This window comes from Candoia aspera, chromosome 3 (assembly GCF_035149785.1).
Source record: "Candoia aspera isolate rCanAsp1 chromosome 3, rCanAsp1.hap2, whole genome shotgun sequence".
Taxonomy (NCBI): domain Eukaryota; kingdom Metazoa; phylum Chordata; class Lepidosauria; order Squamata; family Boidae; genus Candoia; species Candoia aspera.
This window is the reverse complement of record NC_086155.1, coordinates 198253297-198267225: the sequence shown is the minus strand read 5'-3', so window position 1 is coordinate 198267225 and position 13929 is coordinate 198253297. Positions and strand designations below refer to the sequence as shown.

General features: G+C 41.7%; 1 protein-coding gene across 1 annotated transcript; it reads left to right on the top strand.

Moving 5' to 3' along the window:
* The first annotated feature begins 4877 nt into the window (after positions 1-4877).
* LOC134494734 (kelch-like protein 12) lies at positions 4878-12042 on the top strand. Its single transcript, XM_063299981.1, has 4 exons — positions 4878-4956; positions 5829-5907; positions 8090-8317; positions 10539-12042. The coding sequence occupies exons 1-4, from the start codon at positions 4878-4880 to the stop codon at positions 12040-12042; spliced, it is 1890 nt and encodes a 629-aa protein (XP_063156051.1).
* Positions 12043-13929: the final 1887 nt, after the last annotated feature.

Sequence of the window (13929 nt, the reverse complement as noted above, 5' to 3'; positions counted from 1 at the left end):
AGAATGAGCGCAAAATGTCAAGCTTAGCGTATTGTATACATGCCATAGATGTCCATAACAAGTCACAATGACATCAAAGAGCATATGTGTCATGATGTCAATGTGTAAATGATGCTGTGATACAAGTACTAATTCCCATCCTTTGTGTCATGATACATGCATCATGGCACATACAACCACCATCTTTTCAAGTGACCTGGTTAAATGGTTTGTATGAATGCAAGTTACTAAGTGGCACAGGAAGAAACTCTGATTTTTAAAAAATGCTGGCATCTGCCAGGAGCTTGGTGTTTTCTGAGAAGATCTCATGATGATAATTATATTCTCTCTCTCTCTCTCTCTCTGTGTGTACACATACGCACGCATACACACACACACACCACAGAGAAAGATGGGGTTTTTAATAATCATGTCCGGACTCTCACACGAAGATTCATGTCCTTTATTCCTGCACTGAAACCTTTTTCACACTTTTAAGTGTGACCCTGAAAAAAGGATGCTGCTTTAAGAGTCACATTAATTAATGAGTGGATTTCTTAAAGCAGGGACATTTGTTTCAAGCTCATATGGAATCCTAGAAAAAGTTGGGCTGCTTTAATGAACAACAGAGAGATGCTATGCTTGGACCACTATTTCTTCCAAGTAATATATATTGTGTACAGGAACATCTGCAGAGTATACAGGCTACAGCCTCCCAAGTCCAGATGGCAGATTCCACAGAAGGTCATGGAGAATGACAGGGCTAAGATCCTGTAGGATTTCCAGATCCAGAGAGACAGGCAGGTACTGGCCAATCAACCAGACATAGTGGTAGTAGGCAAGGACCAGAAGACAGCGGTGGTGATAGATGTAGTGGTGCCAAGTGACAGCAACATGAGAAAGAAGGAGCATGAGAAGCTGGATAAGTACCAGGGCCTGAAGGAGGAACTAGAGAGGATGTGGAAAGGGAAGGCCAAAGTGGTCCCAGTGGTGGTAGGGGCACTTGGGGCTGTGACCCCCAAGCTAGGAAAGTAGCTCCAACAGACCCCAGGAGCAGCATCAGAGCTCTCTGTCCAGAAGAGTGCAGTGCTAGGAACAGCTAAGATCCTACACAGAACCCTCAAACTCCCAGGCCTCTGGTAGAGGACCCAAGGTTGAGGAAGACACATACCACCCATAAGGGTAAGAAGGGAATTTTTTATATATACACACACACACATACACACACACACACCACATATGAATTTTTCAGTATCGTAAAAGTATACAAAACAAAAAAAGAGATAGAAGGTAAGATAAAGAGAAAAAGAAAGGGAAAAAAAGGCCTTCTTTATGCCTTCCACCCTTCTTCTATTGAGTAATCATCATCTTAATCTTTTCCCATCCTCTTCATCCCTTTTTAATCCCCAAATCCCCAAATCATCAATTCAATCTTTTCTTCTTTCAACAAAAAATCCATATAAGGTTTCCAGTCTTTCAAAAAATCTATGCATTTCTTCTCTGACCAAATTGGTCAGCTTCGCCATTTCTGCAAGTTCACTTAATTTTAAAATCCAATCTTCCACTGTAGGTATCTCATTGCTTTTCCAACTTTTTGCATACAATAAACTTGCTGCAACTTCCAAACAATTTTTGAAGTATGCACAGCCTTAGTATGAAGTATCCATGCTAAGACAGGGATGGGCAACATTGTGGGGCCATTGGTCATACTAAATGCTTTTTGAGAGGCTGGTTGTGGCATGCAGTGGACAGGGTGATGCTGTAAAGTAGGTGGGACTGCGTCAGAAACATTGGCAGGACCCGGATTTTCAGTTTTTGCTTTCTGAGGTATCCAGCTCCTGAAAGTTAAATTTCTTTTAGGGTCAGTATGACAGTGCTCATATTTCCCATCTCAAAATGGCAGGAAATCATGTTACCACTTTTCATTAATTGTGTTACTGAATTTGGCAGTGCATTCAGAGGGATTTTGGAAAGCCACCAAAAAGGGTTTGAGGGTTGTCGTGAACACATAGGCCATTTTGCTATGAAAAGAACAAGCCAAGAACCAAAATATGAAGTCAAGAGTAAATAAAACACAATTTTGCACCATAGCAGACTAGACACTTCATCTTAAAACCTTGCATTAAAAACCCAGAGATAACTCTTGCCAAATAGAAACCTGCCTGGGGTAGAAAATAAAATGAATTGCATTTAGATTAAACCATAGCAGCACTTTGCTGCCCTTAACTCATCTCAAAAAAGCTGATCAAGTTTCAACCTGGTTAGTATTGAATGAGAAATTACTAGGAAATCCCATGGTTGTAAGCTAAATTGGGAGGTTGAAAAACCATCCCAGAATAAGGCAGTGGCATTGTTGCTGAGAAAACTTCATGAGTCAAGTCGGATTGTTCATGTGTTCATTGTTTAGGAAGGCTGCTTAACAGCTGGTTCACAAATTAACTGGCAAATGCATTACAACAGCTTCTTGATGCCCATTATCAAAAGTGCTCCATTACCCTGGGGGGACTATCAGGAAAATGATGCTACTTTCCAAGTTTAGGTCTCTGGATAGGGCAAGCCTGGCTGCTCCCTGAGGCTCTCCCTCTGTTTCTACATTATTGGAGCAATGTACAAAACAGGGACAAAGAAGTCTGCAAGGAGCTGTGAATTAAGTCCTTATTAGACCCAGCTGCACACCAAGCAGTTCGAAAACATGCAAATGTGAGTAGATTAATTGGTACCGCTTCGGCGGGAAGGTAACGGCGTTCCGTGAGTCATGCTGGCCACATGACCCGGAAGTGTCCTATGGACAACGCCGGCTCCAAGGCTTTGAAACGGAGATGAGCACCGCCCCCTAGAGTCGGACACGACTGGACTTTACGTCAAGGGAAACCTTTACCTTTACCTAGACCCAGCTGAGGATTCTGTTCAATTTACTAGACAACCCGTAACCCAGTGGGCCATCGTTTCAGAAATATTTCCTTACCTTTCTTAGTCACGTGATGACTACGGGCAGATGGCTATTGGTTTGGTTGGAAAATTAAAGAAGAAAACATCAGTTTATTAAAGAAGAAAGATGCATAGCAAGAGAAATATAGATGCTTTTTATTTAACAAAGGATGCTTTTGATGACATTTCTGGTTGATCTGCCATCCTTTAAGAATACTCTAATGTTTTCACTTCTTTTTCCCTGGCTTAAAGCAACATACAGCTGACTATACCGGAATACCTTGGAAGGACTTCTTTGACACAAAAGGATGTCATTTGGAAGAGGCAGTTGTATTGTCTGATGTTCTTCCTCAACTAGTTTCATCATTGTTGTATAAACTGAAGAGTTCATTAGTTCATTAGGCAGAGGTTGCAAATTGCCTATCCTGACCTTTCCCTTCATACAGCAGAAATTGGTGGTTTCTCCAGGGAATAGGAAGGCATGACAATGAGATAGATGGTGGATGGATGGATGGATGGATGGATGGATGGATGGATGGATGGATGGATAGATAGATAGATAGATAGATAGATAGATAGATAGATAGATAGAAGATAGACAGACAGACAGACAGACAGACAGACAATGTTTTTTAAAAAAAATATCTTGGCCACAACTGAACTGGTACAGCCATGAGCCTTTCCCAAAAATTATCTTTTCCATTCTGAAGTTGTGAAAGCAAATTCTCTTTCATCAAACTGAATGAGAAGTGGTAGGGTGTATAGGCAAGACATTGTTCTCTGTACAACACTAGAGACAGGTTGTGCCTTGATCCTGCACAGGTATTGCTGGTGAATTAAGTATCCCCTGAATAAGCTACTCAAATGAGCTGGGGAGGATCTATCAGAGACTGTGCCTTCCAGGCAACACTTGACCATTTCTAAACTTGTCCAGTTGCCTACAAAATATGCCTGCCCCCTTAAGAACATCCACTGGCAGTTGGAACAGTTGGAACTAAGAGTGAAAGCATCCATTCTTGATCTTCTGTTTCCTTTGATCTCCCTACTATGCAAGTCTAGAGAAAGGATTGAGGCCCTGTCCCTGAGACAGAGGTTAGCAGTTCAAGCAGGCATGAAGCTTGTGGGATCTGGTTTTTGTTTTTGTTTTGTTAACTATAAATCACAAGTCCACAAACCAGATGCAAAAGAGTGTTGCAAAGGGGTGACTACATGGTTAGGATTAAGAAACAAGAATGGCTGCAAATGTAAGCTCAGTCAGGGGAACCACTGTTGTATTGCACAATAGAAAAGCCACATACCCAGCTTCTCCTGGTCCCATGCTTTCTTCATTTCAGCAGCTTCAGAAGAAGGAAAAAAAACTTTATTTCCTTGCTGTTGTTAAGTAACTGTGAGTCAAAATCAATCTTTATTGATCTACTGCAAATCAGCTAGCAGTATATCAGCTGATCCTGATTTATTTTCCTCCTATTACAGGGGGGAAAGCATGGGGACTTTGCATGGAAACCATACTTGGGGGGCTTTGGAATTTAATAAGGGGATAACACATGGAGACATGGAAAGGGCAAGAAGAAATTCAAAATGTGTTCTGAGTGTTTTGGAACTCTGAAATCTATAAATCATAAATAGTCTAATCTATAAATTTCCCATGTATATTTTCACCATCAGAATTATTGTTTAATTCTAAAGTAGAAATTTCAAATACTGATTGAATACCTGAAAAACTCCAGATTTGCCATAAATTTCAGGCCTTCGATCATAGGATGTGACTCTGGATTTTCCATTTTTAGCAAAATTATTCTGAGAAGGCAAGCCACTACAAAAATGAGAAAAATAGGTGACCAGGTCTTGCAAGGATTTACTCCTAGCTTAGGGTAAAGGATTGTTTAAGTCCTCATTCTGATCAATTCCCAGATAGAAGAACATGATGAATTCTTTGGCTGGTTCCTGAGCCTTCCTGAGAGGCTAAGAAAATGGATTCCCTGAGAGATAGCGATGAAGAAGATGTGATAGAAAAACCACTTCAGTCTCATGAAACCTACTTATGTCAAGGTAAATTTCAAGCTCACCAAGAACAGCCTTCTCCGACACCATGCTAGCCAAAGATTATGGAAGTTGGTCCTGTATATCTGAAGCCCTCTAGTTTAGAGGGGGCTCTTCTTTAACATGAATAGCTTCAAGTCCCATGAGGAATGTTAAAAAAAGCTGGGGAGATTTAATATAGATGAGTGAAAATTAATGGAAGACACAATTATTATTTTCAAATATTGGAAAGGCGTACAAGAGAACAAGACTTGAATGAATGACTTGGGATGATGAGGAAAAACTTTGATAAAACAGTGTAAAAACTTCTCAACAGTGGAATGAACTTTATTGAGACATGATGCTCTAGAAAAATTCAGCAGAAGTGGTCCTGGTTATTACAGTAGCACCATGTCTTGATAATTTAATCTTGAGCAATACGATTGGGCTAAGTGACTACTAAGGCCCATCTCACCTGTAATTATTTGGCTCTGCATCCCAAGAGCATCTATGGTATATATATGTGGAAAATGACACATAACCAGGAAGGTCAGCCTAGCAATTATGCAATTTCATTATCAGATCTTTGCTATTTAAACTGATTTTGGCTTCAGTGTATGAAAGCTGTATATATGATTTTGTTTCTATTGCAATGGTGCTTTTTTCTTCCAACTGCATTGCTGTTTTTACTCTCTTGTTGTTTTACTCTCTTGTTGACCACCCTGAGCATCATATAGCTGACAGAAAGACAGAACATAAATTGCATCCATGCCTGGATAAATCAATAAATAACCAGGCTGGAGGAGCTAGGAGAGGTTTTGGCCTTTCTGCTTGTGTTTGTGTGTGTGTGTGTATGTGTGTGTCCACACACATGTGCTTTGTGTGCTTATTTGTTTTGCTAGGTTTGAAACAGCTATACCAGTCCCAACAACTTTGTGATGTCACCTTGGGTGTTGAAGGAAGGAGCTTCCCTTGCCACAGGTGAGTCATCCCTACAGCCCGATTGGGGAATCTATAGCTATACAGATATTGCTAAACTACAATTCCCAGCACCCTTCCCTATCAGAGCCACCATCTAGGGTTGCTGGGAAATCACACATCCTTCCTGAAAGACCACATGTTTCTCCTGCCCGAGATATAGATTTGCAGGCTTTGAAACTGACTTGTTGTGACCAGATACACTTATTTTTATGCTTTTACAATAGCCAGATTCTATCCCACTGAAGAACAATGATAACTATATGGTTCCTAAACTGAGGTTGGGTTCACACAACATGCTAGACTAGGCTGAAGTGGAGTTGAGTAGTTTGAGAGTCAACATGTCGTGGGAACCCAGCCATTGTTTTAACATAGAACAGGCTGTTAAGTAATCTCTTTGAGTATCCCATGCTTGTAAACCCAGGAACTGTATCTTGTAAACCCAGATTTAGTGTTTGGTATGCTGTGGGAACACAGCTTGACTCATCCAAGGGAGCTTGAGTCTATCCCAAACAAATGCATCTTGTGAATAACCAGGATTCTGTTGTATCTTCATTGAGTTTCAGTCTGTTAGCTTCATCCAGTTCATGCTAGCATTTAAGCAGAGATTGCTGCTGCTTAATTTAAGATGGAAGAAAATTCGGTGTGGGTAAGTCAATGTATCTGAAATAAGCCTAAGCTGCCAGATCACAATATAAGCCTGATATTAAGACTTATCCAGTTGATCAGCATAACAGACATGTCCAATCTTAGGTGTGAGAATCGTACTCACGGAATAAATTTGACAAAGTCTTGAGAAGCAGCAAAAAGATTTTATTAACGTTCTTGCAAGGACAGGTGCCCAGCCAAAATAGGCACACCCCTTCACACAAAGCATGCAGTTTTATTCCCTACCCTGGCCAGTGAAATCCCTCCTCCTGTTCCCCATTGGATAGGTACTTGGGAGTTCACAGCCTATCCGAGACACCTTAGATTTTGCAGGAAGTCCCGCCTTTGTTTATATCTCCCATTCCTCACTTTTTACCTCCCTCAGTCTCTTATTTATTCTTTTCCTTATAAGGCAGCTAGCCCCCTTGGAGTAAGTAGGTCGGGGTCGTGTCTGACCACACAGTTCGCTAGAACTGGTGTTGAGCATATTTTCAGCATTGGTTAGGCAGTTTATTTCCTTTATACCTGTCAGCATAGAGATATTATCTTCTGTTCCCCTGACCACATATTCCATATCCTTAATATACGGTCAAGCAAATCTAGCTACTAGAAAGCAAGATTCAGTTAGCAAGTTACTGAGAACACAAGTCCCCCACCTGCAAAAACAACACCGCTATCCCCCCCTTTCTCACATAGGCAACACCCTCCTGCAGATTTGCATATTGGTTTAAACAGGCCTTCCTTATTAGGTTAAAAGGGCATCCTTCATTGGTTTAAACACACATTTAAAAATTTGGCTATTCCAATCTGCTTTTAACTGAGTAAAATTATTGATCTGTCATAGCTAACACAACTGCTTATTAAAGTAGAATTACCTTAGGGCAGTGTTTCTCAACCTTGGCAACTTTAAGCTGTGTGGACTTCAATTCCCAGAATTCCCCAGCCAGCACTGAAGTCCACACAGCTTAAGGCTGCCAAGGTTGAGAAACCCTGCCTTAGAGGTTTACTTTATATGCCATGCTTACTTTCTTACAATTTTTAACTGTAAACCACCTGGCTACAGATGGGTAAGAAATTTCTTTTGTCGATAGTTTTAAAAGAACTTACTATGAAACACTGATCCTGGTAAGGGATTTTTTTAAGTGTGGTAGGAAAAAACCAAGGCTTTTTAAAAGATGGAATTGAGTGAAAAGGGCAAGTGCAACATGCATCTGTAGCCCAACCCTGAACATGGGTCTGAAATATTTAGATTAAATAAATGTAAGAAATGGCACAATATAAAGTAATAACAGTATCAGATTTTGCCAATAGCCCAAGAGGACCTGGTATCTGCCTATCCTAAAGCTGGAAATGATCTAGAAAGAGACTCAGTCATAACAAAGGCCTTGAGTGCCTTGGCCAGTGGAGAGATTTTTTATCAAAAATAATAAATCAGTGCATAGGGCAACAACACCCTTCCCATCCTGTCCTATCCCCAGATGAATATCAACACCCAAAGCCATCATATTCTAATTGCCTTTGTTTTCTTCTCTTGCAGGATGCTGCTGGCATCTGTTAGCCCTTATTTTAGAGACCTTTTCACCAGCAGCAACAGCGAGTCTCAAAATGGGGAGATCTTACTTGAGGACATGACTGCCTCCACACTCCACAGCTTGCTGGATTATCTCTACACAGAAGAATTGTCCCTCTCAGCAGAGTCTGCCCAAGATCTTTTCACAGCAGCTAGCAAACTTCAAATCCTCCCATTGAAAGAAACAGTTGGAAGGTAATACTTTGTCAGGCTCTGCCTAAAACAGAAAGTGATGCCTTTTCCAAGCACAATTCTCACAGTCTCTTTAGCAGGATGTCCTAAGGAGAAAGGGATGAGGTTGCAAGAATTCTGGCAACTGAACTATTTCCCACCTACAACACTGTATCTCCTGCTCTTCACTGATCACAAAAGACCTTGCAGGTGGCTCTTTATAATACCGTCCAGCTTCTGTCTGGGAGCCAGCTATCACACACTCAAGAAACTCACTCTGAATTAGCAGGTCCTCCATACTGTCAAATTCCCAACATAGCAAAAGCAGAACTTCAGAAGGTTCAGATACTATAAATGTTCCAATGCCCACTACATCAAAGTCAAGTCTCTAAGGGTGAATGAACCTTGACTCCCTAATGTCAGCGGTGCACAACTTTTTAGGAGCTGCATTCACACAACATGGTAAATTAAAGCTAAAATGAGGGTACTTTGTTATTCAACATGTTGTGGGGAAACAGCCATTGTCTTAGCAAGTTGTATGAACCAGGCCATCATGCAGAGCCATCATAGGGTTGGCTTATTTGAGTATAGCAAGTTGTGTTGAGCCCATCGGTTTATAGTAACCTGGAGTGAGAAATTAGTGTGTTGTCTGAAACCAGCCACTTTTCCTTCAAGGATACTGCTTGCCAAAAAGGGCACAGAGCCAGGATATTGATATGAGAGGACTAGGACAAAAACTAAACTTGATTTATATTTACATTTACATCTAAATGTAAATTAAACACAATGCAATTTACTTTTCATTTAAATTGAATCCATTAAATGCCATTAATAGGAGTATCCCCCATGCCTTTCATAATTTTCCCTTTCTGCCTCATTAAAACGTATAATTGGATGGCAACTTTGGATAGAGCTCTGGGGGTCATACCATAACCTTTCTGGGACTGCATGCAGCTCTGGAGAATTCATGTGCTAAACTTTGCACAATATTTGGAAACATGTCTTTGTGGATACTCCAAAAGCATACAGCCCATTGTGGCTGTTTCGTACATGAGCCTCCCACTTTCCTGTGTCATATGAAGTGCCACTGCTTAAACAGAGTTGCCATCCTTTCAAAGGAGGAATCCAGGTTATTTACAAATGTACAGGTTGAATGTTGAAGGAGATGCTCAGGAAACCTCAGCTTCCTCAAATGTCTGGAGAGGAAACTCCAGCATTTGACTTATCCTGTAGCTTCTACCCTTCAGCGTCTTCTATCTATCTATCTATCTATCTATCTATCTATCTATCTATCTATCAATCAATCAAATTTTATCACTGCCCATCTCCCCCCACAAAGGAGGGACTCTGGGCAGTTTACAATAAAAACAGAGTTAAAATTCAAACAATTGTAAATACAATAAATACAATAGGAGTAAAAATGAGATAGAATCTAGATGGCTGAAAGTCCATGAGTATAACAGGCCCTTTTAAAATCATTCTATGGTCCAGGAGTGGCCACTCCCCTTCCTGGTCCAGGCCTGCTGGCAAAACCAGGTTTTTAGCTTTTTACCGAAGTCCAGTAGCAAGGGGGCCTGTCTCACCTCTGGGGGAAGAATCTTTTGCTCTCTAAGTCCAGAACCATCAGCAAGATCTCAACCATCTTTCCCAGGAAGCCTTGCAAGGACAACTGACTACATCAGGCTAGAAGAAGGTATGGGGGGAGGGAGTTTCTCCCATTGAATCATATGGGAGAGAAGTTTTGTACAAAAGACATTTGAGGATAAAAAAGGGATTTCAATGCTGCATTGTAACTTCAACCCAAACCAACACACAATTGAATTTAATCACCTCTTCAAATCAAATCACCATACTGAATCATAGAATCGGTTTAGGGCATGCAATGAAGCTCAGTGCCTCTGAACTGATCTACAATTCTCATCAAATTTATCTGACGCAAGGATTTCTGTACAATTCCTGCAAGTTTATACCAGTTCTTAATATAAACAGTTGAGTTGTATTGCATTGCATTGCATTGCATTGCATTGCATTGCATTGCATTGCATTGCATTGCATTGACAGCCAGGATTTGAACAGACTCACTGGATCAACAATTTGAATCAGATGTTGGGTGATTTGTACACTCCCAGCACCACTTGGCATCCCAAATAGAAAACATCTAGAGTAAGTTTTCAGCTAAAGATAAAATAGATGAAGGCATTAGTAAAAATGGTTGACTCTGCATTTATCTTCACTTTTCTATCAGGTTTCTTGAGCTGAACATCTCCATGGGTAATTGCCTCAGCCTGTATGGCTTGGCTTATGAATTCAATCATCCACCCTTGCTCCAAGCAGCTCTATGCTACATTGAACAACACTTTGGACCCCTCACAAAGCAAGATGCTTTCCTGAACCTGGATTCTGGTGCTTTGATCAATCTTATCTGCTCAGACCACTTGGAGATAGCCTCTGAACTGGTCATCTATCAGGCTGTACGCAGTTGGGTGGAAGCTGCAACCTCCACACGTCTCCCACTGTTTAAGAAGCTTCTTGGACATGTCCGCTTTCCACTGCTCACCCACGATGAGCTCGTTGATGTCCAGGCAGATATTGCAGAATATTATCGCCATGTGCGCCTTAGGTGGAAAGAGCTTGATGGGGCAGGGAGGTTGCAAGAGAGTGGCGGGCTCAGAAAAGGCATGTATGACAACTATTTTGTGTGTGTAGAGGTCAATGAAAATAGGACCCAGGATGGAGACAACCCACAATCCTATCTGCATTGTTTTGATCCTCATGCAGAGAAGTGGGAGAAGTTACCACCAGTGAAGTATCTGAGCTACTCTGGATGTGCTTCCATGGGATGCAAACTTTATTTGTCTGGTGGTCAGAAGGACAATTGTACATTTGTTGACACTCTTCATGAATACAGTTCCTTGACCAGTCAATGGATGCAGCTTCCATCTATGAGCATAACCCGGGCACTGCACCCCTTCCTAGCCTGCAACAAGAAACTCTATGCTGTGGGAGGCTGCAATGACTTGGGCCCTCTCTCTTTTGCTGAGGTCTTCTGTGTGGAGCAGAATACCTGGACTTCCATTGCTAACCTACCCCTTGCTTTGATGTACCCTGCTTCGGCAGTGCTCAAGAATAAGCTCTACCTGATAGGGGGAAAAGCTTCTCGGAGCTACCAGGGCCTTCTTATCTATGACACAAATGCTGATTGGTGGACTGAGGTGCCAATGGAGTTTGCCTGTTATGGAGCAGCTGCTGTCTCAGTTGGAAATGGGATATATGTTTTTGGTGGATACTCAGAGGAGAGGGGCAATGTTCTAGTCCATACTGCAATGGCCAGTGAAGAGGCTCCTTCCTGTACCAAGAGTAGCTTTTACCTCTGTGAGAATGGCAGAGTGAATTGGGAAGTCAATATACCAGAACTGCCCATAGCCTTGGCATTTGCTTGTGCAATGGAATGGCAAGGTAAGATCTACCTGTTAGCAGGCAAAGATGAGAACAATTCCTATTACACAAGCTACGGCTGGGTACCCGAGGACACAAGTTGGACCCAGTGCCCAGAAGTAATCCCTGCCTCCAGTGAGGTGGAAATGTTCAACTGTGCAGCCTTGAAGATGCCCAAAAAGCCAATCCGACTTCTTCTGCTTGCAACAACAGCAAAGTCCACTGTGGCTGGGGTGGATGATGCCAAAAAAGGACAGCCAGGTTCTTACACAAAAGACGGCTGCGGGCTGAACTGCTGTTGGGGTGGAAGTTAATGCAAAGTGGTGGCTCCCCCCATCCCCCTTGTCTTTGGCTTTTGGCAATGGGCTCACGCAAAAGAAGGCAGGCTCTTCCAAACATAGGACTCCTCTGCCTGCAGGGCTGATGTATTTCACAGATGCTACCCTTGAAACAATGAGGCTGCTTGGGATGGACGTATCGCAGAATCAATACCATCAGCTCTCCATTCATCCTTTCCACCATCAATGAAATGGTTACATCGTTGTTAGGCTTGTATTAAAAAGCCCTGGCTCTCTTAGAGTTTTTTGCTATTTTCTCCACCCTCTGAGATCAGCTGGAAATTATTTAATTCCTCCATTTATTTATTACAGTTTACCTTAACTTTCCTCCGAATAATTCCACGCTGTGTACATGTGGTTCCCAGCTGGGCAGTTCAGATCTGGCTTGCGTAGCTTTGAAGGCAGAAGCTGCCCCATGCACCTCCAGGTTATATAAATCAGGGTGAAAGTACCTAATCCTGGCTTTCTAATTGCCACGATGGAAGTTATGGGCTGGGTTCAAACATTATGTTAAGCTGGGGTTTGTTTTAATTATAGTCTGTTGGAGGAGCCACAATGGCTGAGTCCACATGTCTTCCAAGTCATAAACAATCATGCTAAGCAACAATCAAGCAAGCTACTTTATAGCCAAACACAGCGTGGAACCCAAGTACACATATACAGACACAATTTTCCTCTCTTCCTTGGCCTTGGTTAAGAGATACTGTGGTCTCAGGTTAATTGTTGGCAATCTTAGCCAGTTCCTGTCATTTAAGTGGCAAGGTGAGAGCAGTACCACACAGAGAGAAGTTGTTTTTTTTTTTTTCCCTACAGGTAGTCCTCGCTTAACAATCACAGTTGGGACTGGAATTTTGGTTGCTAAGTGAAGCAGTCATTAAGCAAATCCTCCTGATTTTATGACCTTTTTTGCAGCAGTCATTAAGTAAACCATGTGTCATTAAGTGAATCATGTGGTTCCCCATTGATTTTGCTTGCCGGCTGAGAAGTTGAAAATGGTGATCACGCGACCACGGGATGCTGCAACAGTCATAAATATGAAACAGTTGCCAAGCACCCAAACTGCAATCACGTGACTGGGTAGAATGCTGTGATGGTTGTAAGTGTGAGGACTGGTCGTAAATTGGTTTTTCAGCACCATCGTAAGTCCAAATCATCACTAAACAAATGGTTGTTAAGTGAGGACTACCTGCATTCACTTTGATAAAAGGGAATTTGTTCCAAAAATTATTTCAAAGGAGAACAGACTTTCAGTGAAATTTTATGGGTGGATTGTGGTGGTCTTGAAGTTACTTAGTGACAAGGTAGCCAGGAATGTGTGTGAATATCCTGTCTTTCATTATACAGTATTGCCAAGAATAGAGCCACCATATCTAGACTGCAAATCCCAGATCGTGACTAGATGGGAGCAAAGAGTTAGCATTTTCTGTATCTCTTTACAACATCTAGTGGTCATCTGGATTTTTGCGGACCAGATATAATAGTCCTAAACAAGAGAAGTTTGAAAGAAATTCTCAAGCATCCCAAGAATAAAAAAGAAAAAGCAGAAATCTTTTTCACAAAGGGAAGAAAACTTTTCACAAAATATAAGGTAAGCCTGGAACAACTTTAGATGAGTGGGGAAATTCACACTGAGAAATGCAGGAAGAGCCATTTGGGGTGACTGTGAACCAAGGATAGGCAATCTGGTGGTCTGTAGAGAGTTTGAACTTCAATTCCCAGCAGCTGTAGCTAAAATGGCCAATAAAAATGGCCATGGATGTTCAAAATGCCAGCCGGGCTCTAGGTTTTTTCATCTGTATGAACTAACTGGTGGCCATCTAGTTGCTTAACTAGAGTTGAAAGACCAAAGCTCTTACATCTGCA

Bases quoted from the DNA above. Each gene is read 5' to 3' on its own strand.
- LOC134494734 (XM_063299981.1), top strand. From the start codon at position 4,878: ATGGATTCCCTGAGAGATAGCGATGAAGAAGATGTGATAGAAAAACCA. The intron at 4,957-5,828 runs GTAAATTTCAAG...TTGTTTTGCTAG, and splicing joins TGAAACCTACTTATGTCAAG to GTTTGAAACAGCTATACCAG. The intron at 8,318-10,538 runs GTAATACTTTGT...CTTTTCTATCAG, and splicing joins TTGAAAGAAACAGTTGGAAG to GTTTCTTGAGCTGAACATCT.